At 39.9% G+C, this 26,952-nt stretch overlaps 1 protein-coding gene across 1 annotated transcript in view; it reads left to right on the top strand.

The window, feature by feature from the left end:
- The window catches only part of LOC110488021 (calcitonin gene-related peptide type 1 receptor), a 113,211-nt gene extending 92,263 nt beyond the window's left edge, over window positions 1-20,948 (top strand). Inside the window, exons 10-16 of the mRNA XM_036971174.2 lie at window positions 713-839; window positions 4,090-4,243; window positions 7,009-7,069; window positions 7,217-7,283; window positions 9,767-9,985; window positions 11,760-11,801; window positions 17,409-20,948. Coding sequence (XP_036827069.1) covers window positions 713-839; window positions 4,090-4,243; window positions 7,009-7,069; window positions 7,217-7,283; window positions 9,767-9,985; window positions 11,760-11,801; window positions 17,409-17,633 — 895 coding nt within the window. The 3' untranslated portion in view covers window positions 17,634-20,948. The remainder of the gene's footprint in view (window positions 1-712; window positions 840-4,089; window positions 4,244-7,008; window positions 7,070-7,216; window positions 7,284-9,766; window positions 9,986-11,759; window positions 11,802-17,408) is intronic.
- The last annotated feature ends 6,004 nt before the right edge of the window (window positions 20,949-26,952 follow it).

A 26,952-nucleotide genomic window follows, 5' to 3' on the forward strand; every position in this document is an offset into this window, starting at 1 on the left:
TACAAGAGGATCCTTCGTTCAGATGACCGCAACATCTGACTAAGTCATTATGGGCCAGAGTTAGTCATTCCAATGGTTCATGTTATTTATCGTCCTGTTTACTTCATCAAAGCTCGAAACATCTTTTTTTGTAGGATTTAAGATGTTGAAGTTGCGAATTTAGTTTTTCATTGCAACGTGCAGAATGGATTTTTCATCATGAATATTCATTATTTTGATGATGTTAAAATTCGATTTGCATACAGTCCCATTAATTTGTTTAATCGTTTCTCATGACAAGAATAATTTACCTCCAGCTTTGCAGATTATATTCTCATCTGTGACTGTTAACTGTGAAGTTATTTTTCATATTTCACATACTAACGATTTATATTGAAGTTTGTTCTCTCGTTTCAGACATACAATTTACACTCTGTATCACTTACAATTCTGTAACCTTTGTTATCGACAGCATTCCTTATATATTTTCACGCTAAAAAATGAGATAATCAGCTTAATCATTTTGCTTCTGTCATTTAGTAAATTGTTTGATGTAGCTCTCTCTGTGAATGTCTGCTGGGGTAACTGTGAATGTCTGCTGGGGTAACTGTGAATGTCTGCTGGGGTAACTGTGAATGTCTGCTGGGGTAACTGTGAATGTCTACTGGGGTAACCGCAGCCAGACCCACATCATATGTTAACTTTATTATGCTGTTTCTTTGTCTTCACTCAGGAACCTGAGCTGCCAAAGGATCACGCTTCATAAGAACCTCTTCGTTTCCTATGTCCTCAACTCCGCCCTAACTCTCATCTACCTCATAGCAGTGGTCAACAACCCAGATGTAGTGGGAAGAAATCCAGTAAGTGTCACTTTACTTCACTCAACTCATATCACAGTCAAACACATCACAGAAATACATGTCACATTTAAGGTCAATAAGATCCATGGGAAGAGGAAATATAATGTACGACTCTTCAGTGTTGCTCAGTGTTGCACTGCATGATCATTTCAAAATAATACTTGTTTGAATTCTTAAAAACGATGTGGCCCTCGAGCACTATTTTATTTCATTCAAATGAGTTTACTCTATATCAGCTGTTTTTTCTAAAAGCGTTCGTTAGAATATAATTTCTTATTTTCAGCATATCTTTTTCATGTGTTTTGCCATTAACAGACAGCCCAGAGCTATACTTCTCATATCACTCAGACTTCTTTCATTTGTCAGACTTTCTGTTGCCACTCGTTGAGTTTCAGTCAGACGTGAATTCTTTGTATCCTGAGGTCTGTTAAGGTGAAGATAGTAAATCTGCCTCTATGGAATGTGACATTACTGTATCTGGTATAATCATCCCTTTCTGATACTTTCAGTATTGTCTTTTAAGAGACATTTTCATTGTCCACCTTTCAATGGAAAGGATTTGAATAAATCAGCTTCTTATTGTACACTATTGTGACTCAGCAGACAGAGTTACAGAGTCGCAGTTCCATAAAAATGTAACATTTTTTTATTTTTTATTTTTTTAAGAGGTCTGAGAATTGTAGAGATGATCTTAATGTAGAGAAATAGCTAGAACATGGGCTTGTAGAGATGGATAGCCTATAAGTAGAGACATTCGTTTTTTTCCCAGTTAGGTTAAATGGTTAGAAAAAGACTGCTGGCCCAATGTATACAGTAAGATCATGTTATCATTCTCTCGATTAAAGTATCTCTTTAGCGATGTCCTTCAGTTTAGCCAGACACAGAAAAATACTGTCGTCTGGGTTTGATTTTCAGCGTCTCTTCTCTTCTCCCCGTACCATCACGTTCTCACTGGAGAAACAGACTTCAAGCCTAATCCAACTGGCATATTCACAGTGGAAGATTTATTCAGATATACCAACTGACCCTGGTGATCCAACCGACAGGGAGAAAGGAACGACAGCTTTCAAAATGAGTATGAATAGCTATGTTCTAGCAGCATTGGCTCAGAACCACCTTTCCCAATCTGTCTTAAATTTATTATAATCTGCTTGTTTTGAAAAGCAAGAGAACCAAATTGCAGTTTGTCTTTCACACCTCAGACAACATGGTCTTGATTTCCAGGGATGGGATGAAAAGAAATCCCATCACAGTTGGTTGCACATACTACATGTCTTTAGTGGAACATGTTGAAATTCTCGAGCGGCAAATTTAGACTGGGTCGGTCTGTGTTCTGACTGCATGTTTGATTTAGGGATGTGGTGCTCTGTTGGGAGAATAGACTCAGCTCTCTCTGAACAAAAAGAACAAGGTCTCTTTCTCTCTGGCGGATCACAGCAGAGACTAGTAGTCTGCCAGTAGTGAAAGAGGAGTGGATCCCTAGTGCTCAGGTCAAGTAGGGCAAAGACTTGAGACACACTTTGGAATCGTCAGACATGAGTGCCTTAAACTCTGTTCCATAAAACATTGAGAACCATCCAGACTGTCCCATTACATTAGGCTGTGGTTATGAAGTAGTGAGACGTTTTTTGTGTGAGTTCTTTTAATTTAACCTCTACAGGATCGGTGGATTCCTCGCGGAATGGTTGAGCTAACGAAGGCTAATGTGTTTAGCATGAGGTTGTAAGTAACAAGAACATTTCCCAGGACATAGACATATCTGATATTGGCAGAAATTATTTTAAATGATTTTTAATCTAACTGCACTGTCCAATTTACAGTAGCTATAATGCCATGAAATAATACCATGCTATTGTTTGAGGAGAGTGCATAGTTAGGAACTTGAAAATGTATTAATAAACCATTTAGGCATATTTGGGCAGTCTTGATACAAAACTTGGAACAGAAATGCGATGGTTCATTGGATCAGTCTAAAACTTTGCACATACACTGCTGCCATCTCAAATCTAAACTGGAATAATACATTATGGCCTTTTTCTTGCATTTCAAACATGACGGTACATGAATTTAACATTTTCACAAACTTCGAAGAGTTTCCTTTCAAATGGTATCCAGAACATGCATATCCTTGCTTCAGGTCCAGAGCTACAGGCAGTTAGATTTGAGTGTAATTTTAAGCAAAAATTGAAGAAAAAAAAAGGGCAGATCCTTAAGAGGTTTTTAACTAGGCAAGTCAGGTTAAGAACAAATTATTATTTACAATGACGGCCAACCCTGGCCAAACCCTAACCCGGACGACGCTGGGCCAATTGTGTGCCTCTCTATGGGACTCCCAATCACGACCGGTTGTGATACAGCCTGGAATCAAACCAGGGTCTGTAGTGACGCCTCTAGCACTGAGATACAGTGCCTTAGACCGTTGCGCCACTCGGGAGCTCCCATGAAGTGTTCTGATCACACCAATAGACCTTAGTAATGTCAACTGTCTTTCACCATACATGTAATGCCGCAGGAGAAATAGGAGGAGGAGGAAGAGGGGAGAGGAGGAGGTGACATATGGCTAAGAGTTTGTGGGTGACTGACAGGTTTTTAAGGCTGCGTATGCTGCATACACGGACCTCAGGGACAGGAGACTAGCTAATACCAATGCCAGTATCTTCTAATTAGATCAGCACACTTGGAGACAGAGGGCTGAGAACCAGGAATCTCAACATGGAAAAACTAGAGGATGAGCCTCAGTTAATATGTATGGGCCCGTCCCAAATGGAACTCTGTTCCCTATATAGTGCACCACTTTTGACCAAGTCCCATCTTAGAAGAAAAGGTGCTATCAATAACCTAAAAGGGTCCTTCGGTTGTCCCCATAGGAGAACCCTTTGAAGAACCCTCGTTATTTGTAGAAAATAGGGAGCCATTTGGGACGCAACCCCATGAAAAAAATAGAAAGGCTTTAAAAGACAGAAAGAGACATATGATAGTATGGTGTTGACTGACAAGAATGTGGGGATATTATTGAACAGAATATAGGCTGCTTAACAGTCTATTTGGTCTGGCAAATACAACTATCTGAAATGTGGAGCGAGGGATACTCTGTGGCTCGAGCAGTAAGGAGTAAACGGATAAACATCCTCCTCTCGGAAAATCATAATACCCCACTAACGATATTGTGTCAGGGCTGGTTGAGTGTTGGGCTTTGTGTTGTTGTTGTTATTGTCTCTGTGTGACTCTCTGTGATCCTAATCCCCTGCAGGTTGGCTGTAAGGTGTTACACTTCTTCCACATGTACATGTTGGGCTGTAACTACTTCTGGATGCTGTGTGAGGGGATCTATCTGCACACGCTCATTGTGGTGGCTGTGTTCGCCGAGGAGCAGCATCTACACTGGTACTACCTCCTAGGCTGGGGTGAGTCTTACCTGCCTTAACCACAGATCTAGGATCAGTGGTTATAGCCAGCAATAGAAGGTCAACAGTCAATTCAATAATTCAGAGTTGAATGGTCACAAAACCAAAAAAGGTGAACCAAAAAGTTTGAAATGTCCTTAAATCCGACGTCTCAAAAACGGTTAAATTCTTTCTACAAAAATATAAATTATAATCCAATAAGAAGTGTAGGAGAGTCAATCAACAAAGGAAAAAATTATAAATGATAAACCAAAGATTATCTACATATTGACAAGATGCTGGACTGACCGCTCGTATGCCTTGTTCATAACCAATTGAGAAGGTGGTATTTACCACATACGACTGGGAAATACCTCCAGCTGGTAATTACTAGTGGGAAACTTGTCTATCATCCCTGAGCTCCAACTTCTCCCAGATGCTGACCTCTTGCGTCACCTACTAAGGAATTGAAATTGATTACATTTTTCGGCAGTTAAATGCAACAAAAATAACATTTTATAAAAGCAATCTAATGAATCTATTTTTTTAACACAAATGTGTTTACATGCATGATAGTTGTACTTTTAGTTTATGCTTGATGCAGCTTGTGGCCATTAGCAAATCAGTGTTTCTGAACGAGTTCAAAGCACGTGAATGCATCCAACTGGTATGTATGACTTCACAACTGGCAATTACCACCTTCCCACTTGGTTATGAATGCAGCATAACAATGGGAATAAATGTCCACAAAGGCGGAAGGCAAGCGAGAGGAGGTGGTATCAGGCTGGAACATTCTAGCTCATAAGAGGGCAAATACGCATGTGAACAACAGCGACAACTCCGATATAAAATTGTTTTTCTCAAAGTTGCCTGAATGCCATGTGCGTCCATTTATTTACCTTCGTAACAACCTAAACATTACTAAATGTAAATTTAATATAATAAGCCTCACATAGTAAATTAGAAGTGTCATTATTTGTTGACCAAAGTATTTTCTGCTTCTCGCTGTATTTTTCACACGGACAGATTCATTCTGGGGTGCATTTAGGCCTCTCACGTAGCCTCTTCCTCTCTGGATAAACTCACCACTCCTTGGTGATGATAGGAAGTCCTTATGTGAGAGTAGTCCAGTAATTCCCTTTCTCCAGGCAGATAACCCAAGGGAACAGGTTTCTACCACAGGTAGCCGGTTGCACCTTAATTGGGTTAATTGTCTTCCATGTGTTTGATACCATTCCATTCACTCCATTCCAGCTTTATTATAAACCGTCCTCCCGTCAGCAGCCTCCTGTGGTTCCTCCAGCACACACTATTTAAAATTGAATTCGTTGTTTCTCAAACCTTGGCCATTTCTCTCTCCTCTTTCTACTATACTTAAAGTGACAGTCCTCATTTTTAACCATCAAGAGAAATGTAATGTAATGATGCAGTCGTTTAGCCAGATGTAGGCTATTCACCTTTATGTTGACCTCACTAAAACGGAATCCATAACTTTGACCTTGTGCACCTAATTTATTTGATTTTCTCTGTACTCTATTCTGTTTTGTAATTATATTTACATACCACAAAAAACGATGTCTGAGTTAACACGATATGGTAACAAGTCTGTACAGCAGCTTGTTGTATGTTACAGTGTGTTCTAAACGTTAAGCTAATCACCTCTTACCTAGCCTCGGAGGCCTTTGCTCCCTTATTATGATTCATAGCCTATCTTCATATTTCATCACTGTAGATGTAAAAATAACATAGTAAACAGCTCCCAACATATCGCTGGACCACACATAGATCAGCTTGTGTCACACAACAGGACGGGACAGAGTCTCGGAGACTCTGAGACAACCCTGTTAACCGCGACATTCCCGTGTGTCGAACCTGCCAAACCTTGCATCAGATTGAGAGCTTTATTAGCTCTTCCTATTGGATAGCAGCTATTAACGTGCTGTCTGTTCTGATTAAAGGAGGAGTGTTATAGTATGAGCCCTGGCCACCCGAGTGGTACGATATAACTGTGAATGATCGGCCATTATTAAAGATGCGGCGATATAACTTCAGGGCAGTAGCTACAGTATCTTTCACACAGCCACCCAAAGGGATGGAGGGATGGATGGAGAGAGGGAGAGAGGGATAAGAGAGAGGGATGGAGGACCTTGATTAATGACTTCTAAACTGACCCGCTGCTCGGATTCATCTGTTTCATCTGTTTATGGTTGGTTGTGTTGTTTTTAGGGAAAGGATTTAACCAGACTTGGTAAGACTTGGTAAGTAGAGGAAATGGCCTCGTATGGGGTTGTTCTTGCTAAGCTTGTAGCAGACAACATAAGCTTGTTTTGAGTTTAGAAAGAGCTTCCACTGTCTGTTCTGTCAGGTATCTTCACTACAAATTGCATGATCAATACTTAATAGCCTTAAAGGGACAGTTCAAATGGATATCCACTTACCTTGGCTGTGTTTATGCTCATTTTGTATTTTGAGTGAAAGTGAAAGGGGGATACCTAGTCAGTTGTACAACTTAATGCCTTCAACTGAAATGTGTCTTCTGCATTTAACCCAAACCCCTCTGAATCAGAGAGGTGCGGGGGCTACCTTCCCCTTTAACTTCTTCTATACAGGTTACAGTACATTAGATATGCAAAAAGTTACTCTTATAAATGAGGAATTACACACAAATTACTGTAGTAAAAATATTATAGCTGTTTACTTTATAATAAACACAACATCATTAGTTCATGAATTGATTAATTCAAGTTTTGCAGATGTCCTTACAGTGTTTGTCTTCTCGTTTCCAGGGTTTCCCTTAGTGCCTGCATCCATTCACGCTGTAGCGAGGAAGAAGTATTTTGATGACAAGTGAGTAATGGTCCTCTGCACTAGTATTGTAAATAAGCTGAGCAGCTGTGTGGTGGGCTACAGTAAACAGGTCTATGAAGGAGAATACTTCATTGTCTGTTTGTAGAGAGGGACTTGTTTAACGGCTAATGTTTCTCTTTCCTGTAGCTGCTGGATGAGTGTTGAGACCCACCTGCTCTACGTGGTCCACGGTCCCATCATGGCAGCGCTGCTCGTAAGTCACACCCTACTCAATTGAAATACCTGAAGTGGACACTCAAGGCTACATCCTGTACAGCCTGGTTGCATAGACTAGATGTAACATAGCAAACGTAAATCCGGGACACCGAAATTAGTATGATATGTTACATTTGATATGGATGCATAAGACAGAAAGTTACTTAATGCGAACATCTAGGAACTCAAAAGGTTGCACATACGAATCTCATCACGGACAATTTTAGCAGTTTAGCTAATTAGCAACTTTGCAACTATAATAAATAAAAATCTAAATGCAACAATTTCAAAGATTTTACTGAGTTACAATTCATATAAGGACATCAGTCAATTGAAATAAGACCTTAATCTATGGATTTCACATGACTGGACAGGGGTGCAGCCATGGGTGGGCCTGGGAGGGCATAGGCCCACCCACTGGGCTTCATTACAGACAGAATATTCCTCAGCAAGCACCCCTCCCCCACCCCACCCCCTCAGGCAAGGCAGGTTGGCTGTACTGACAAATTCTCTAAAACAACGCTGGAGGCAGTTTATGGTAAAGAAATTAACATTCAGTTATCTGGCAACAGCTCTGGTGGAAATTCCTGCAGTCAGCATGCCAATTGCCCTCTCCCTCAAGACTTGAGACATCTGTAGCATTGTGTTGTGTATCAAAACATTTTAAAGTGGCCTTTTATTGTCCCCAGCATAAGGTGGGTTAAGATCACATGGTCCGTTAACTGTATGCAAGGTCTTACCGAAATTTGACTTCCTTTTTATCCCAACCCCTCCACATACAGTACCAGTCACAAGTTTGGACACACCTACTCATTCAAGGGTTTTTCTTCATTTTGACTATTTTCTACATTGTAGAATAATAGTGAAGACATCAAAACTATGAAATAACACATATGGAATCATGTAGTAACCAAAAAAGTGTTAAACAAATCAAAATACATTTTATATTTTAGATTCTTCAAAGTAGCCACCCTTTGCCTTGATGACAGCTTGGCACACTCTTGGCATTCTCTCAAATAGCTTCTTAAGGAATGCTTTTCCAACAGTTTTGAAGGAGTTCCCACATATGCTGAGCACTTGTTGGCTGCTTATCCTTCACTCTGCGGTCCAACTCATCCCAAACCATCTCAATTTTGTTGAGGTCGGGTGATTCTGGAGGCCAGGTCATCTGATGCAGCACTCCATCACTCTTCTTCTTGGTCAAATAGCCCTTACACAGCCTGTAGGTGTGTTTTGGGCCATTGTCCTGTTGAAAAACAAATGATAGTCCCACTAAGCGGAAACCAGATGGGATGGCGTAACGCTGCAGAATGCTGTGGTAGCCATGCTGGTTAAGTGTGCCTTGAATTCTAAATAAATCATGGACAGTGTCACCAGCAAAGCACCCCCTCTCCATCACACCTCCTCCTCCATGCTTCACGGTGGGAACCACGCATGCTGAGATAATCCGTTAACCTACTCTGCGTCTCACAAAGACACGGCGGTTGGAACCAAAACTCTCAAATTTGGACTCATCAGTCCAAAGGACAGATTTCCACCGGTCTAATGTCCATTGCTTGTGTTTCTTGGCCCAAGTCTCTTCTTATTATTGGTGTCCTTTAGTAGCGGTTTCTTTGCAGACATTCGATAATGAAGGCCTGATTCACGCAGTCTCCTCTGAACAGTTGATGTTGAGATGTGTCTGTTACTTGAACTTTGTGAAGCATTTATTTGGGCTGCAATCTGAGCTGCAGTTAAATATAATGTACTTATCCTCTGCAGCAGATGTAACTCTGGGTCTTCCTTTCCTGTGGCAGTCCTCATGAGAGCCAGTTTCATTATAGCGCATGATGGTTTTTGCAACTGCACTATTCTTGCCATTTTACTGATTGACTGACCTTCATGTCTTAAAGTACAAATTGACTGTCATGTCTCTTTGCTTATTTGAGCTGTTCATGCCAGAATATGGACTTGGTATTTTATCAAATAGGGCTATCTTCTGTATACCATCCCTACCTTCTCACAACACAACTGGTTGGCTCAAATGCATTAAGAAGGAAAGAAATTCCACAAATGAAAAAAGGCACACCTGTTAATTGAAATGCATTCCAGGTGACTACCTCATGAAGCTGGTTGAGAGAATGCCAAGCGTGTGCAAAGCTGTCATCAAGGCGAAGGGTGGCTATTTTGAAGAATTTCAAATATAAAATATATTTTGATTTGTTTAACACTTTTTTGGTTATTACATGATTTCATATGTGTTATTTCATAGTTTTGATGTATTCACTATTATTCTACAATGTAGAAAATAGTAAAAATAAATAAACATTTCAATGGTACTGTATATATACAGGTTGGAGAGGTTGGAGCAGGGGGCTGCCACACTGGGCGCACTTGGAGCAGTTGTTGTGGCAGGTTAAGTGCCTTGCTAAATGGCACAATGGTAGGAAATGGCATCTAGGATTCTATACTATAAAATCCTTTCTTTCTTTTCTTTCCCAGGTAAATCTGTTCTTCTTGCTAAACATCGTGAGGGTGCTGGTTACTAAGCTGAGGGACACCCACCGGGCAGAGTCTAACATGTACATGAAGGCAGTGAGAGCTACCCTGATCCTGGTCCCTCTCCTGGGCATCCAGTTTGTCATCTTCCCATGGAGGCCAGAGAACCGCCTGGCGGGGGAGGTCTACGACTACATCATGCATATATTAATGCATTACCAGGTAATGACTACATCATGCATATATTACCAGGTAGTGACTACATCATGCATATATTACCAGGTAATGACTGTATCATACATTACCATTACCTGTTTTTTTACACTGCTGCTACTCACAGTTTATTATATCACTCTCTATTATCTATCACCCCTACCTACATATACAAATTACCTCAACTAACCTGTACCCCCGCACATTGACTCTGTACCTGTACCCCCTGTATATAGCCTCAATATTGTTATTTTATTGTGTTACTTTTGACAATTGTTTTATTTAGTTTATTTGGTCAATCTTTTCTTAACTCTTTCTTGAAATGCATTGTTGGTTAAGGGCTTGTTAGTAGTCATTTCACAGTAAGGTCTACACCTGTTGTATTCGGCGTATTTGACAAATAAAGTTTGATTTGATTACCAGGCATGACTACATCATGCATATATTACCAGGTAATGACTACATGATGCATATCTTAACACATTACCAGGTAATACTACTGATCGCTATGACTACATCATGCATTTAAACTCAGCAAAAATGAAACAATCTTCACAGATCTTCATTGTAAAGGGTTTAAACACTGTTTCCCATGCACAAACAATTAATGAACATGCACCTGTGGAACAGTCGTTAAGACACTAACAGCTTACAAACGGTAGGCAATTAAGGTCACAGTTATAAAAACTTAGGACACTAAAGAGGCCTTTCTACTGACTGTAAAACACAGAAAGAAAGATGCCCAGGGTCTCTGCTCATCTGCGTGAATGTGCCTTAGGCATGCTGCAAGGAGGCATGAGGACTGCAAATGTGGCCAGGGCAATAAATTGCAATGTCCGAACTGTGAGAAGCCTAAGACAGCGCTACAGGGAGACAGGACGGACAGCTGATCGTCCTCGCAGTGGCAGACCATGTGTAACAACACCTGCACAGGATCGGTACATCCGAACATCACACCTGCGGGACAAGTACAGGACGACAACAACTGCCCGAGTTACACCAGGAACGCACAATCTCTCCATCAGTGCTCAGACTGTCCGCAATAGGCTGAGAGAGGCTGGACTGAGGGCTTGTAGACCTGTTGTAAGGCAGGTCCTCACCACACATCACCGGCAATGTTGTCTCCTATGGGCACAAGCCCACCGTCGCTGGACCAGACAGGACTGGCAAAAAAGTGCTCTTCACTGACGAGTCGTGGTTTTGTCTCACCAGGGGTGATGGTCGGATTCGCGTTTAATCGTTGAAGGAATGAGCGTTACAACGAGGCCTGTACTCTGGAGCGGGATCGATTTGGAGGTGGAGTATCAGTCATGGTCTGGGGTGGTGTGTCACAGCATCATCGGACTGAGCTTGTTGTCATTGCAGGCTATCTCAACGCTGTGTGTTACAGGGAAGACATCCTCCTCCCTTTTGATTTTAACCCCCCCCCCCCCTATGTTCAGGGACACATTATTCAATTTCTGTTAGTCACGTCTGTGGAACTTGTTCATGTTTATGTCTCAGTTGTTGAATCTTATGTTCATACAAATATTTACACATGTTAAGTTTGCTGAAAATAAACGCAGTTGACAGTGAGAGGACGTTTCTTTTTTTGCTGAGTTTATTACCAGGGAATGCTACTGATCGCTATGACTACATCATGGATATATTAATGCATTACCAGGTAAATTATGCAAGTGATGGTATGCCAGCAGCACAGTCCTTGCCAAAGCTCTGAGCTGACAAACAGTATGTTAATATTAGCAAGAGGATCTGATGTTTGTTTGTTTTGCTTTTCCTCCAGGGGTTACTAGTGGCAACGATATTTTGCTTTTTCAATGGCGAGGTAAGCATTACTTTTCAGTAAAACTCAAGCAACTCAAGCAATTCACTTCCCATTCACTTCTACTCTTAGATCATTTGTTTCTTGAAGTACAGTTGACAGTATACAGTAACAATTTACACTTGATCCTCTGAAGAACCCTTACCCTTTAGTAAAGTACAGTTTTAATTGAACCTCTGAAGAACCCTTACCGTTTGGTTAAAGTACAATTTTGATTGACCATGTCGAGGGGGAAGACAAGTCAGATACAGCATATCACAAAAGTGAGTACACCCCTCACATTTTTGTAAATATTTGAGTATATATTTTCATGTGACAACACTGAAGAAATGACACTTTGCTACAATGTAAAGTAGTGAGTGTACAGCTTGTATAACAGTGTAAATTTGCTGTCCCCTCAAAATAACTCAACACACAGCCATTAATGTCTAAACCGCTGGAAACAAAAGTAAGTACACCCCTAAGTGAAAATGTCCAAATTGGGCCCAATTAGCCATTTTTCCTCCCCGGTGTCATGTGACTCGTTCGTGTTACAAGGTCTCAGGTGTGAATGGGGAGCAGGTGTGTTAAATTAGGTGTCATCGCTCTCACACTCCCTCATACTGATTGGTCACTGGAACCACTCTGGGGAGAATCACCCTGCCTGTCTGCCTGTCTGTCACCCACTTAGCTCAGCCTGCAGCTATTTGCTGTCTACATTCACCAGTGGGCTCCCCCACCCAGTTAGTTAATGTCATACATTGATAGAACGCATTTGATAGTTCAGGGGTTGCATACTGCTTGGCCAGACACTAGGAGAAAGAGGGACTGACTGAGCATTTTCTTCACTTGAGAAACGAGAAAACAAAAACAATACGCAGACCAAGAAAAACTGAGACCTTATTTGAATACTCAGCATGAGGTGGTATCTTGCACTGACAAAAACACTGCGAATTAACACAGCGTTCGTTCATTATCAGGTGCAGTGTTAAGTTATGTTTTATACATTGGAACTGATTTCTGGGCTGGGAAAACAGGTCAATCGTTAGCTCCTGCATGAGAAACCAGACCTCATCAGCGTCACTCCATCGGATCCCGTAAACAAGTTCGAAGAACAGATTCAGTTTCGGGGGGATAAAAGACACATTGACACAAAGTAATTGTTTTTTCGGTATAGGAATGTTTGTTTGCTTTGTCGCATAATAGTTTGTACTGTCTCTGAGACATTCGTTTTTGGGGCTGAGTTCATTGCCGATTTGCCAAACTGCATAGACCTAAGCTATGTTCCAAATGATACCCTATTCCTTATATTCCCTATGGGCCCTGGTAGTGTACTACAGTATATATGGGAATAGGGTGCCATTTGAGACTTAACTAAACAACACACTGTTGAATAGCTCTTTGTGAAGTTCAGCCAATGGGGAAAAAAGTTGTACTTATTTTTATGTTTTCTATGTTGTGTCTGGCACCCTATTCCCTATATAGTGCACTACTTTGGAACTACAATTAGTTAATACAAAGGAAAGAGAAACCCTCGGTACAGCTGCTGGTTTTGGCAGAAACGAGTATTACAAAACGAGTAAAAACAGCATGCTGAAGAAAGACATTCGATTGGTCGCCTTTTTATTGTTTTAGAATGCTAGTTGTTGATATGCTCTGCATCATTAGATCATGGGAGAGTGCAGTGTGTCCTGTCCTCATTTTCCCTCAGTAATTAGTGTGGCGTTGTTCAGGAATTAGACATTCCTTGTTCTGGGTCAGCCCGTTCTTTTGAGTTAACTATTGGCTCTATTCATTCGGTATCACGGACATTCAGCGTTACAGCGCGATTGGTATTGAAAGGCAATGTTCCCTCGTTAGCTGTGATTGCATTCACTATAAACGTCAGCTCAATCGGAAATTACCTTTACATCTTTTATGGCACATTCTGTAACTCTTCAGCGATACAGATTATAATTATTATTATTGAATAGGGCCCTATTTCACACACTGCTTTGATTGACATTTTTACACTGCACACTTTTCATGCAGTATAACATTATCACAGAAGATAACGCTCCTTATTCAGATTGGTGCTGTGCTCAAAAATGTGATACTCTCATAATGTAAAATGTACAAACAAAAATCAGATAAACTAGCCTAAATGGACACTTGTGTTCACGTGTTTCTTTTCCAAAGTGCCTAACTATTGTTTAAATGCCTCAAGCTTCTCAACCTGCACTAAACTCAGTGAGGAAGGAAGGTATTATCCTTCAAGTAATGACAGGAAACGGGAGCCTAGATTGTGATTGAATTCAGTTCTTGCCGAATTCATATCTACAAACTTCTATTAACATGTATCAAATCAATCCACATTTCCTCAGCTGTCACATTAAATTGAGTTAATGATCATGCATATTGATGAAAGTGTGTGGTTAGACACTAAAATGCCTAACGCAGTATGTAACCAAATTCTTACACACTCACATGAACACACACATTTAAAAATAAAAAATATATACTATGGAACGCCGTTTGGGTCTTTGCGTGTCAAAAAAGATACACGTCAAATAACACTATTTGACTGCACGTCACATAATAATTTAACGCGTTCATACATGTTTTACGTAGTTATTACGCATTGATTACACTATCAGTCATATTCCATATGTCACAACGATTCATCGATACGTATGCTATGACGCTGTTAAAGTTGTCTCGCGCACCTAATGTGCTGGTCATAAAAAAAGATAGTTAGCTGATGGATGCAAACAATGTCTTCCCCAAAAACATAGCAAAACGACATAATCTGTTTCAGTAGCTATAGTTAGCTATCTAACTATATAGCTGGGTGTCATCATCTAAAATAACCCTAATTTATAAAACAGTTCTTATTTGATTAATGGTGGTCGGATCCATCTATATGAAGCTAGCCGCAATAAGGATTAGCCACAATACTGGACTTTGCGGTTAGCCTTCAAAATAAAAGTATATAATTGACAGCAATGAAAATTAAGACAAATAGTAGAATTATGCCATAATTTAATCATGTTAAACGAGTTTGGAATGTTGTTATATAAAATCAACAAAAGGCAATAATTTGTTAATTTGACAAAAATATGTTGAAATCACACTGGATGTAGTATACTTTAGAATTGCATTGTGGGCATACTTATTTCACTGTACAGTCTTACCTATGGATTGTGGATCAATGACATGGGGTTTCTACTGGTCATTGTTGTCAGGCTGGTTGTATTGGTGCTAGCTAGGTACGAAGCTAAAGCTAGCTAGCTACCCCAGAACCAGCGTTCGAACAGGTATTGTGAACAGATCAAATTGTATTGGTCACATACACATGGTGTGTGCTTGTTTGCAGACTTTAGTACAGCTTTGACAGTGCTACTGATAAGTACTGGTGGCGCTTGGCTTGCACGTGGAAATTCAGCACACACAACATTCTACAATAGAATAGTGTTATTTGACGTGCATCTTTTTTGACACGCAAAGAACCATACGGCGTTCCTAAAATACCTGTTTTTCTTCGTAATTACTGATCAATTAATTTATACACTTATAAATAGGAGGTTTTGTTATCTGTTTTAACAAACTTGTTATTTATTTATTTATTTATTTGAAAAAGTAAGTATACACCCTGGAAAGTAGTCTTTTTTTAACATATTTGAACAGATGGATATGTCATCTTCACTTCAACACTATTGACAGATAAAGGTAACCTATTTTAACAAATGACACTGAAAGATTATACTTTGCAATCATTTATTAATGAAAAAAATCTACAGAAATGCAATTCCATAGTGCAGAAAAAAAGAAGTACATTCTAGCTTCAATCGCTTGTGTTGCCCCCTTTGGTTGAAATAACAATGTATCCGTTTCTTGTAACTGTCTATCAGTCTCTTACATCCACTGGGAGGAATTTGACCCGCTCTTCATTACAGTACTACTTCAATTGTGTCATGTTCGAGAGCTTTCTTGCATGCACATCCCACTTCAAGTCCCCCCACAGCATTTCGATAGGATCTGAGCTTTGACTCCATAACCCTCCATTTCTTATTTTTCAGCCATTCTGTTGTAGCTTTGCTTTTGTGTTTTGGATCTTTGTCCTGTTGCAAGATCCGTGTTCAGCTTCAGCTTTTTGGCAGATGGCCTCATATTCTCCTCAAGAATTATCTGGTACATTATAGAATTCATAGTTGACTCAATGATGGCAAGTTGGCCAGGCCCTGAGGCAGGAAAGCAGCCCCAAACCATAATGCCACCGCCTCCATGCTTTACGGTTGGTATGAGGTTCTTCTGTTCAAAGGCAGTGTTTCGCTTTCGCCAAACATGACGTCTGGCATTCGACCAAACAACTCCACCTTTGACTCATCTGTCCAGAGCATATTGTTCCAGTAGTCTTGGACTTTACCCAGGTGTTGTCTGGCAATCGTCAGTCGTGTCTTGATATTCTTTTTTGAGAGCAGAGGCTTCCTCCTTCCTGACCTCCCATGTAGGCCACGTTTGTGCAGTCTCTGACAGTTGACTCAAGCACTTTGACATTGATTGTGGCAAGAGAGGCCTGTAGATCCCTTGATGTTACCCTGGGGTTCTTAGAGTCTTCTATAAGCATCTTTCGGATCAGCTCTTGGACTGAATTTGGTGGGACGACCTGTCCTAGGTAGATTGCCTGTGGTCTGGAATTTTCTCCATTTGTAGATGAGCTGTCAGAAAGTGTAATGATGTACTTCAAATTGCTTGGAAATGAATTTGTAACCCCTCCCAGACTCACAAGCATCAATAATCTTTCTTCTGAGGGCCTCGGGTAGGTCATTTGATCTTAGCATGACGTGTTACCACACACCCATATGGTTAAGACCAAACCAGACCAAGTTTCTAATCTTTATGGAAGGCTGGACCCTTAATTTCTCTCTAATTATTTTCTTATCATTTGCACCTGTTTTGGTGCACCTGATTCCAATTTTAGCCATTTTATGTGATGGTAAAGGTAGGGGTATACTAACTTTTTCTGCATAAGGAAAATGCATTTTTGTTTATTTAATTCCATAACATTTTCCCAAATTTTGGGGGGGTGATTTGTTTTACTGGGTTACCTTTGTCAATGAATGTGGTGGGAATTTAGCTCATATCCATGTGTTCAAAAATGTTCAAAACATTTTATAAATAATACTTTCCAGGGGATGTACTTACTTTTTCACATGACTGTATATAGATGTTTTCATATCAGCCCTTGGGTTTCCAACCACACCTGCACACTGTTTATTTTATTTCTTTATATCTGTATTGTTGTCTATCACTTGTTTTCTTTGGTGAAAAAAAGGCTGTGTGATGACAGGTACAAACAGGCTATGTGTATTTGTTATATGCACATGTCCCTGTCTAATGACTCTATCACCCCCTGTATGTCTGTAAAACCATGATGAAGGCAACAGCTGAAATGCATTGATTTAATTCATAAAGAAGCTTTTATGAAATGTACTTCCATTGTCCTCCAAGAGTAGCTAAATATGGTTGTACCATCTCTCTCTCTCTCTCTCTCTCTCTCTCTCTCTCTATGAGTGTGTGTGTTTATGCATTTGCATGTTTACTCACCCATTAGAGAATACAGTTTATAATCTGAATGTCCCTTTTTCTCAGGTGCAGGCGGCTCTGAAGCGACAATGGATTCAGTACAAGGCCCAGTGGGGTCAGAGACGGAGGGACCACTGCTCCATGCGCTCTACCTCCTACACCGCCACATCAATCACTGAGGTGCCCGCCTTCATGTACCACCACGACTGCAACAGTGAACACTTAAACGGCAGACACACCTCTGAGGACTCTGAGCTGGTGGCTCTTAAGACAGGGGAGACGTACGCCTGAAAAGCGGAAGGCAGTCTGAGTGTCGGAGGAGAGAAGAATTAGTAGAGGAACCAAGATGGAGACATTTCTCTAATATCCCGCCGCAGTTCCACATTTCATAGATAGAACTGGTGGGTTCAGCCCCAGACTGTGAAGGAGAAGACCGTGTGTCTCTGGACAGTGATATCTCTCCCATAAATTGGCCAATGATGGCTGATGCTTCATTTACATGACATTGCTGCTGCTCTGGCTGCTTATTAAAAACACTAAGATATACAGTACATGAAACGGGAGCCGCGTTTGAAATGTAGCGCGTCCTAAAGCTGCTATCTGTGGGACTCTTAACACATCATGGGAATGTTAAGGATGATTATAATGATGATGAAGAAGATGATAATTAGAATGACTATGATGATTATTAGAATGATGATGAAGATGATGATGATAATGATGAAACTATTGTTGCTTTGCCTATACCAAAGGGTGTGTGGGGTGGGCTGCCAGTATGAGAGGCATGCTCTGTGTGAACTGAATCCATCACTGAAGAGTTCCCCTGAAGGTCACATACTGACGGACAGCACAGTGCATGTGTGTGTGTGTGTGTGTGTGTCCATGGCGACACAAGAGGTCAATGGTTTAAAAGGCTCCCTGTGCCTAAGTTCTGGAATCCTGTAAATAATGGTTCACCACTTTCACTTTAAAAGTGTCAAAGTGTGTTTTAGAGGATTTTATTTTTATGACTAAATGTTTTTTTTCTTGCCAACAACTTGCTCTTTAAATACTTTCTGTCTGTTTCGTGAAGCTAGCGAGCTCCTCCAGACTGCTTACAGCTGCTGACTGTGCTTGCTGTGTGTTTCTGTCACAAGGCCTGTATTTAAAGAGTGCAGAAGATACAGAATGTCTTGAAATGGACTCAAGAGAGAAAGAATAAAAAGGATTGGTTAACTTAGACTAAAAATAAAAACAGACTGAATCGCATAGGTAACATGTTTAGCAGACACATTTTTGAGTACCACCTGGCTCTTGAGAATATTTTCTGTGAAGTCTGTTTGACGTGTCCATTTGCCAAAAGGTCTAATGTGAAGCTTCTAGGATTCCACAATAAGCGTTATTTTATGTTTTGTGCTTAAATGAAAGCCATTCCAATATGGTGAAATTATTTTCTCTATGTCATATCAGTTATGAATAGAGAGGGAGGAGAGAAGAAAAAACAGTATGGTTACCTGCAAAAATAATCATATAAACAATAACAATATACCATTTTTAAAAGAAAAGTCTTGACAATCTAGGCCTATGGAAGATGTTTCAAGGTAAAAACCCTCGTTTCCCCAGGCAATTATCTATATCGAAAACATAATTACCTTGAAATAGCATCCTTCTAGTGCACAGAATCTGTCAAATGTTAAGAAAATCATTCTAATTGAGGGCTATTTGAAAGATTCTGTTGTCATTTCTCTTGTGTGAATACTACAGTGTATTTTCTTTCATTGTTTATTATCACACACCTACTATATTATGCCCTTAGATTATTATGCCCTTAGATTGTTATGCCCTTAGATCCTAAATGAAATCTCCACCTATTCTCAAATGTATTCCTTTGTAGGTTGCGCAACCTTAACAGATTCCTAAATTAGACACATGGAAAACCAATCTAAACCATTGAAATACTGTTTTGTATTGAGTTAAGATGTGTGTGAGTGTTCGTGTGTGCGCGAGCGTGTGTGTGTGTATGTGTGTTCATGTTTATCAGTGTGAAAATGGAGCTAGTGATGCATGAGCCATGGGGCCTTCTGATGTTTAAATTATTCCCATTCACATTAATGGTGTTTAAAGATAGACATCTGTTATGATTTATCTCCAGGGGACTTTCAGAAACTAAGAACAGCTCTGATCTGGATATAGTGGACACTTAGGAAAAAAGAGTTCCATTAAGGGTTCTTCTGCTGTCCCCATAGAACCCTTTTTGGTTCCATGTAGAGACCTTTGTAGAACCCAAAAGGGTTATACCTGGAACCAAAACGTTTTTTTCAACAGGTTCTCTTATGGGGACAGCCAAAAAAACCTTTTAGGTTCAAGATAGCACATTTATTTCTAATAGTATTGCACTATGCTAGATAGATACCAAGACTTTAGTAGGGTACCGAGGACAGCCGAGGGGACTCATTTTTTTTAACCTATATTTAATCCTAATTTGTGCATACAATGAAATTCACAATGTGATTTATACATCTCAAACAATTTAAACATGAGGCCTCAGGTGCCCAGACCCATAGCAGACTAGTCTGGATTTGAATGTCGAAGACACATCTTCCTTTGGGGACAATTAAGCTTATCTTACCTTAGACCCTGTCAAACTTATTGTGCCAATGTAATTTATTTTACAGCTTCAATTCCAATTAGGCCAAGATCAAATAAATCTTTACACTTATGCCAATGTTTATACTGAATCCAATGTCTTTGCTGTTGTTGGGCCATCATGGAAGAGATGGAGAAAATCAGTTTGAAATGGGAGAAGGCCATTAGATGAGGTCTCAATAGGCTCTATTCAATCTGGATTGAGGAAGTTCGGCGTTACAGAGCGATTGAAATGTAAAGGAAATGTTTCCTCAATCGGAAATTACCTTTACATTTCTAGCGCGCATTCTGTAAGGCTTCAGCAATCCAGATTAAATAGAGCCCTAAGAGCTCATTCTGTAAGGCTTCAGCGATCCAGATTAAATAGAGCCCTAAGAGCTCATTCTGTAAGGCTTCAGCGATCCAGATTAAATAGAGCCCTAAGAGCTCATTCTGTAAGGCTTCAGCGATCCAGATTAAATAGAGCCCTAAGAGCTCATTCTATAAAGCTTCAGCGATCCAGATTAAATAGAGCCCTAAGAGCTCATTCTGTAAGGCTTCAGCTATCCAGATTAAATAGAGCCCTAAGAGTTCATTCTGTAAATCAGAGAAGGCGTTAACCACTGTGAAATCTTATAGATGATTTAGAAAGGTTTTGATCCATCCATATTTTAAGGTTGATTTGTTCTGGATATGAACACAATGTTAAAAGTAGTTTTTTTCTTCATTTGGAGGATGATGAATATTTCTGTATATTTAGTATGTTCATGGCTATGTTGTCCAGTGCCCATGTCAACATGACCGCAAAGTTTGTGTGTGTAATAGATGTGAAATGTTTTGACCACTGTTTTTGGTTCTTTTGTTTTTCTTGTGTTTGGCTCTCGACCTCTAAGCTCTTTGTGTGGCGTTACTTCAAACAAGAGAAAAACTGTTTTTTTAATGCACAAATCGACCAGCTTTTTGTTTGAAAGCTATTGCAATCAGAAATATATTGGAAAAGATTCTCTGTTATTTATTTATTGTGTGTGTGTGTGTGTGTGTGTGTGTGTGTGTGTGTGTGTGTGTGTGTGTGTGTGTGTGTGTGTGTGTGTGTGTGTGTGTGTGTGTGTGTGTGTGTTTGAAAAGGAGCAGAAAAATATGATTTTAACCTTTCTGATCTCCCCATCCCGGATCCGGGATCGTGAATACAGACTCAAGCTCATTACCATAACGCAACGTTAACTATTCATGAAAATCGCAAATGAAATAAATATGCTAGCTCTCAAGCTTAGCCTTTTGTTAACAACACTGTCATCTCAGATTTTCAAAATATGCTTCTCAACCATTGCAAAACAAGCATTTGTGTAACAGTATTGATGACTAACGTAGCATTTAGCGTAGCATTTAGCGTTAGCATTCAGCAGGCAACATTTACACAAAAAAACAGAAAAGCATTCAAATAAAATAATTTACCTTTGAAGAACTTCAGATGTTTTCAATGAGTAGACTCTCAGATAGCAAATGTTCAGTTTTTCCTGAAAGATTATTTGTTTAGGACAAATCGCTCCGTTTTCTGCGTCACGTTTAGCTACGAAAAAACCCCTGTATCCAGGATTGTGTAAATCTATCAGCAAGCTCATTAGCATAACACAACGTTAACTATTCATGAAAATGGCTAATGAAATGAAATTAACCTATTTGCTCTCAAGCTTAGCCTTTTGTTAACAACACTGTCATCTCAGATTTTCAAAATATGCTTTTGAACCATAGCTAAACAAGCATTTGTGTAAGAGTATTGATAGCCTAGCATTGCATTAAGCCTAGCATTCAGCATGCAACATTTTCCACAAAAAAACATAAAAGCATTCATATAAAATAATTTATCTTTGAAGAACTTCAGATGTTTTCAATGAGGAGACTCTGTTAGATAGCAAATGTTCCGTTTTTACAAAAAATATTATTTGTGTCGACTAATCACTACGTTTTGTTCATCACGTTTGGGTAAGAAAAAAAAAAAAAGAAAAAGTCATTAAAACACAATTAACTCCATAATATCGACAGAAACATGGCAAACGATGTTTAGAATCAATCCTCAAGGTGTTTTTCACATATCTATCGACGATAAAATCCATCGTGGCAGTTTACTTTCAATTCTGAAGAAATGGAACGCGCATGGACTTACTGATTACGCACACAGGACACCGGGCGGGACACCAGGTAAATGTAGTCTCTTATGGTCAATCTTCCAATGATATGCCTACAAACATGTCACAATGCTGCAGACACCTTGGGGAATATACAGAAAGCGCAGGCTCATTCCTGGCGCATTCACAGCCATATAAGGAGACATTGGAACACAGCGCCTTCAGAATCCGGGGCATTTCCTGTATGAAACATCATCTTGGTTTCGCCTGTTGCATTAGTTCTGGGGCACGCACAGATAATATCTTTGCAGTTTTGGAGACGTCAGAGTTGTGTCTTTCCAAGGCTGTCAATTCCATGCATAGTCGAGCATCTTTTCGTGACAAAATATTGCGCTTAAAACGGGCACGTCTTTTTATCCAATAATGACACAGCGCCCCAATAGGTTCAAGAGGTTAAAAGTTCAAAAATACTTCATCACCGATGTACCTCTCAGCAGACAACAACCAATCCTCACTGTATTATTTGTGTATAAAAATGTCCCCACTAAATTATTTCGGTGTACTTTGATATCTAGTGTCCTTTATGGAAAATACACATTTCAAGGTTCAGAAGATTTGCCTGGTAAGTATGTGAGGGAAATTATGTATAGTGTTTGACTTAATTCATATTCCTGCTCTCTCATTCATCAACCGTCGTACAGTAATGCTTTTCACACCCATTATACAACACAAAGTCTCAAATGGCATTCTATTCCCGACATAGTGCACTACTATTGACGAGGGCCAAAAGAGCTCTGGTCAAAGTAGTGCACTATGGAAGGAATAGGGCCCAATGGAGATGCAGACAAAGTCTGGGCTCATCAGAGCTCAGTTGTCCTCTGAATAGGACAGTTCTTCTCATCAGTAGACTCTGGTAAAGGCTGTTATCATCCTAAAAGGGAACGCTTTTGCTTTTCTTAAGAGCCCCCGCAACTATAGGGTATCTATAACATGAAGTACAATTTCAAGGCCTGTTGGTTCCTAAGCACAGCTTAAAAGGAAAAAGCATTCCGCCCCCATATTCATAGCATTGTGTGTTTGTAAACCCATAATAAGTCAGTGGCAATGAAGATGGATTTGTAAAGCCATTTCAATAATATTATTCTAATTGCTGTTTTACAGTACTTACAGGCAAACCCCAACCCATAAAAAGGAATCATTAAATGATAGTGTTCAACTTGAAACTGGTGGTGAATTCACCATGCCTGTAAAGTTTCATGAAAATAATCTGAATCTGAATCTTAGCATTCAAACTAAGTAAGAGTAGACCTACAGTACCAGTCAAAAGTTTGGACACTCATTCAAGAGTTTTTCTTTATTTGATTATTTTCTACATGGTAAAATAATAGTGAAGACATCAAAACTATGCAATAACACATATGGAATCATGTTGTAACCAAAAAAAGTATTAAACAAATCAAAATACATTTTAGATTCTTCAAAGTATCCACCCTTTGCCTTGATGACAGCTTTACACACTCTTGGCATTCTCTCAACCAGCTTCATCTGGAATGCTTTCCCAACAGTTTTGAAGGATTTCCCACATATGCTGAGCACTTGTTGGCTGCTTTTCCTTCACGCTGCGGTCCAACTCATCCCAAACCATCTCAATTGGGTTGAGGTCGGGTGATTGTGGAGGCTGGGTCATCTGATGCAGCACTCCATCACTCTCCTTCTTGGTCAAATATCAAATCATATTTTATTGGTCACATACATATGTTTAGCAGATGTTATTACAGGAGTAGCGAAATGCGTGTGTTTCTAGCTCCAACAGTGCAGTAATATCTAACAAGTAATTTCAAAACATTTCACAACAATACACACGATACACACAAATCTAAAGGAAAGGAATGGAATTAAGAATAAATTAATATTTGGATGAGCAATGTTGGAGTGGCATAGACTAAAATACAGTAGAATAGAACAGAATACAGTATATACAGTTGAAGTCGGAAGTTTACATACACTTAGATTGGAGTCATTAAAACTGGTTCACAAACTATAGTTTTGGCAAGTCGGTTAGGACATCTACTTTGTGCGTGACACAAGTAATTTTTCCTACAACTGTTAACAGACAGATTATTTCACTTATAGATCACTGCATCGCAATTCCAGTGGGTCAGAAGTTTACATACACTAAGTTGACTGTGCCTTTAAACAGCTTGGAAATTTCCAGAAAATGATGTCATGGCTTTAGAAGCTTCTGATAGGCTTATTGACATAATTTGTGTCAATTGGATGTGTACCTGTGGATGTATTTCAAGGCCTACCTTCAAACTCAGTGCCTCTTTGCTTGACATCATGGGAAAATCAAAAGAAATCAGCCAAAAAATTGTACACCTCCACAAGTCTGGTTCATCCTTGGGAGCAATTTCCAAACGACTGAAGGTACCACGTTCATCTGTACAAACAATAGTACGCAAGTATAAACACCATGGGACCACGCAGCAGTCATACCGCTCAGGAAGGAGACGTGTCTCCTAGAGTTGAACGAACTTTGGTGCAAAAAGTGCAAATCAATCCCAGAACAACAGCAAAGGACCTTGTGAAGATGGAGGAAACAGGTACAAAAGTATCTCCATCCACAGTAAAATGAGTTCTATATCAACATAACCTGAAAGACCACTCAGCAAGGAGAAGCCACTGCTCCAAAACCACCATAAAAAAGCCAGACTACAGTTTGCAACTGCACATGGGGACAAAGATCGTACTTTTTGGAGAAATGTCCTCTGGTCTGATGAAACAAAAATATAACTGTTTAGCTATAATGACCAGTGTTATGTTTGGAGTAAAAAGGGGGAGGCTTGCAAGTCGAAGACCACCATCCCATACGTGAAGAACAGGGGTGGCAACATCGTGTTGTGGGGGTGCTTTGCTGCAGGAGGGACTGGTGCACTTCACAAAATAGATGGCATCATGTGAAAGGAAAATCATGCGGATATATTGTGTGTGTGTGTGTGTGTGTGTGTGTGTGTGTGTGTGTGTGTGTGTGTGTGTGTGTGTGTGTGTGTGTGTGTGTGTGTGTGTGTGGTGTGTGGTGTGTGTGTGTGTGTGTGTGCATGTGTGTTTGTGTGTGCATGTGTGTGTGTGTAGTGTGAGGAAACACCACTTCAGATACATCAGAGACGCTAGAAACAACTGGGTTCCAAAAGGGTTATTTGGCTGTCCCCATAGAATAATAATTTTCTGTTCCAGGTTGAACCCTCTGTGGAATAGGTTCTAAACAAAACCCCAAAAGATTCTACCTGGAGCCAAAAGGGTTCTACCTGGAGCCTTTTAGGTTCTAGATGGAATCTGTTTTTCCAAGAGTGTAGTGCACTACTTTTGACCAGGGCCCATAGGGTTTTGGTCAAATGTAGTGCACTATGTTGGGAATAGGGGGGCCAGTTGAGATGCAGACAGACAGCGATATGATGTAGGGACGATATGACAGTAGGGCAACCTCCTGCTTAGCTTACAATCTGACATTACAGCCTCTCCCTACTGTTTTAACATTGTGTTGCCATAGATAGACTTCTTTAATCTATTGTGTAATTTTACACAATGACAACAGAAGATGCACAAAGGCCATAAAAACCCTTTGCCATCGACTAAGGTGGAACACACCCCTCTGTTACATCAGAGCTTTGGCTTGCTTGTGATCCCATCCCTCCATTTTGAAGCGCTTCCTCTATTATTCAGGAAACACAGTTCAATAACACCGCTATTGGATTTTAAATGGCACTTGATGGTGTGTGTCAAACTGTCAGATTAGCATCCCTCTGATGTCTTCTGATACCTTCAACTTCCTCTTTATGGATTACAATACAATGCACACTGCGTAATCATCAACAATGACCTAAGTAGCATAAATCCTTTGATATTTAAAGTGGTTACTATAGTACACTTGGCGTGATAATCATCATTGAGCATTCTGATTTAAATCCTTTCATATTAAGTGGAAGTGATTCAACAATGCCCACCAGAGCACCTCTTAATCCACTTCTGTAACGTTTACTTTCAATTTATATTACCATATTTTTATTTATAAAGCAGGGGATGAGACAAAAGACCAACGAACATCGGAGACTGGGCTGAAAGCCTGCATGCTGCCATTCATAATCAACCTACTGCTGCCATTCATAACCAACCTACTGTTGCCATTCATAACAAACCTACTGCTGTCATTCATAACCAACCTACTGTTGCCATTCATAACCAACCTACTGTTACCATTCATAATCAACCTACTGTTGTCATTCATAACAAACCTACTGTTGCCATTAATAACAAACCTACTGCTGCCATTCATAACCAACCTACTGTTGCCATTAATAACCAACCTACTGCTGTCGTTCATAACAAACCTACTGTTGCCATTCATAATCAACATACTGTTGTCATTCATAACCAACCTACTGTTGCCATTAATAACAAACCTACTGCTGCCATTCATAACCAACCTACTGTTGCCATTCATAATCAACCTACTGTTGTCATTCATAACCAACCTACTGTTGCCATTAATAACAAACCTACTGCTGCCATTCATAACCAACCTACTGTTGCCATTCATAACCAACCTACTGTTGCCATTCATAACAAACCTACTGTTGTCATTCATAACAAACCTACTGTTGCCATTAATAACAAACCTACTGCTGTCATTCATAACCAACCTACTGTTGCCATTCATAACCAACCTACTGTTGCCATTCATAATCAACCTACTGTTGTCATTCATAACAAACCTACTGTTGCCATTAATAACAAACCTACTGCTGCCATTCATAACCAACCTACTGTTGCCATTAATAACAAACCTGCTGCTGCCATTCATAACCAACCTACTGTTGCCATTAATA

The sequence above is a fragment of the Oncorhynchus mykiss genome, chromosome 30, assembly GCF_057628025.1.
Source record: "Oncorhynchus mykiss isolate SJ-2025 chromosome 30, ASM5762802v1, whole genome shotgun sequence".
NCBI lineage: Eukaryota > Metazoa > Chordata > Actinopteri > Salmoniformes > Salmonidae > Oncorhynchus > Oncorhynchus mykiss.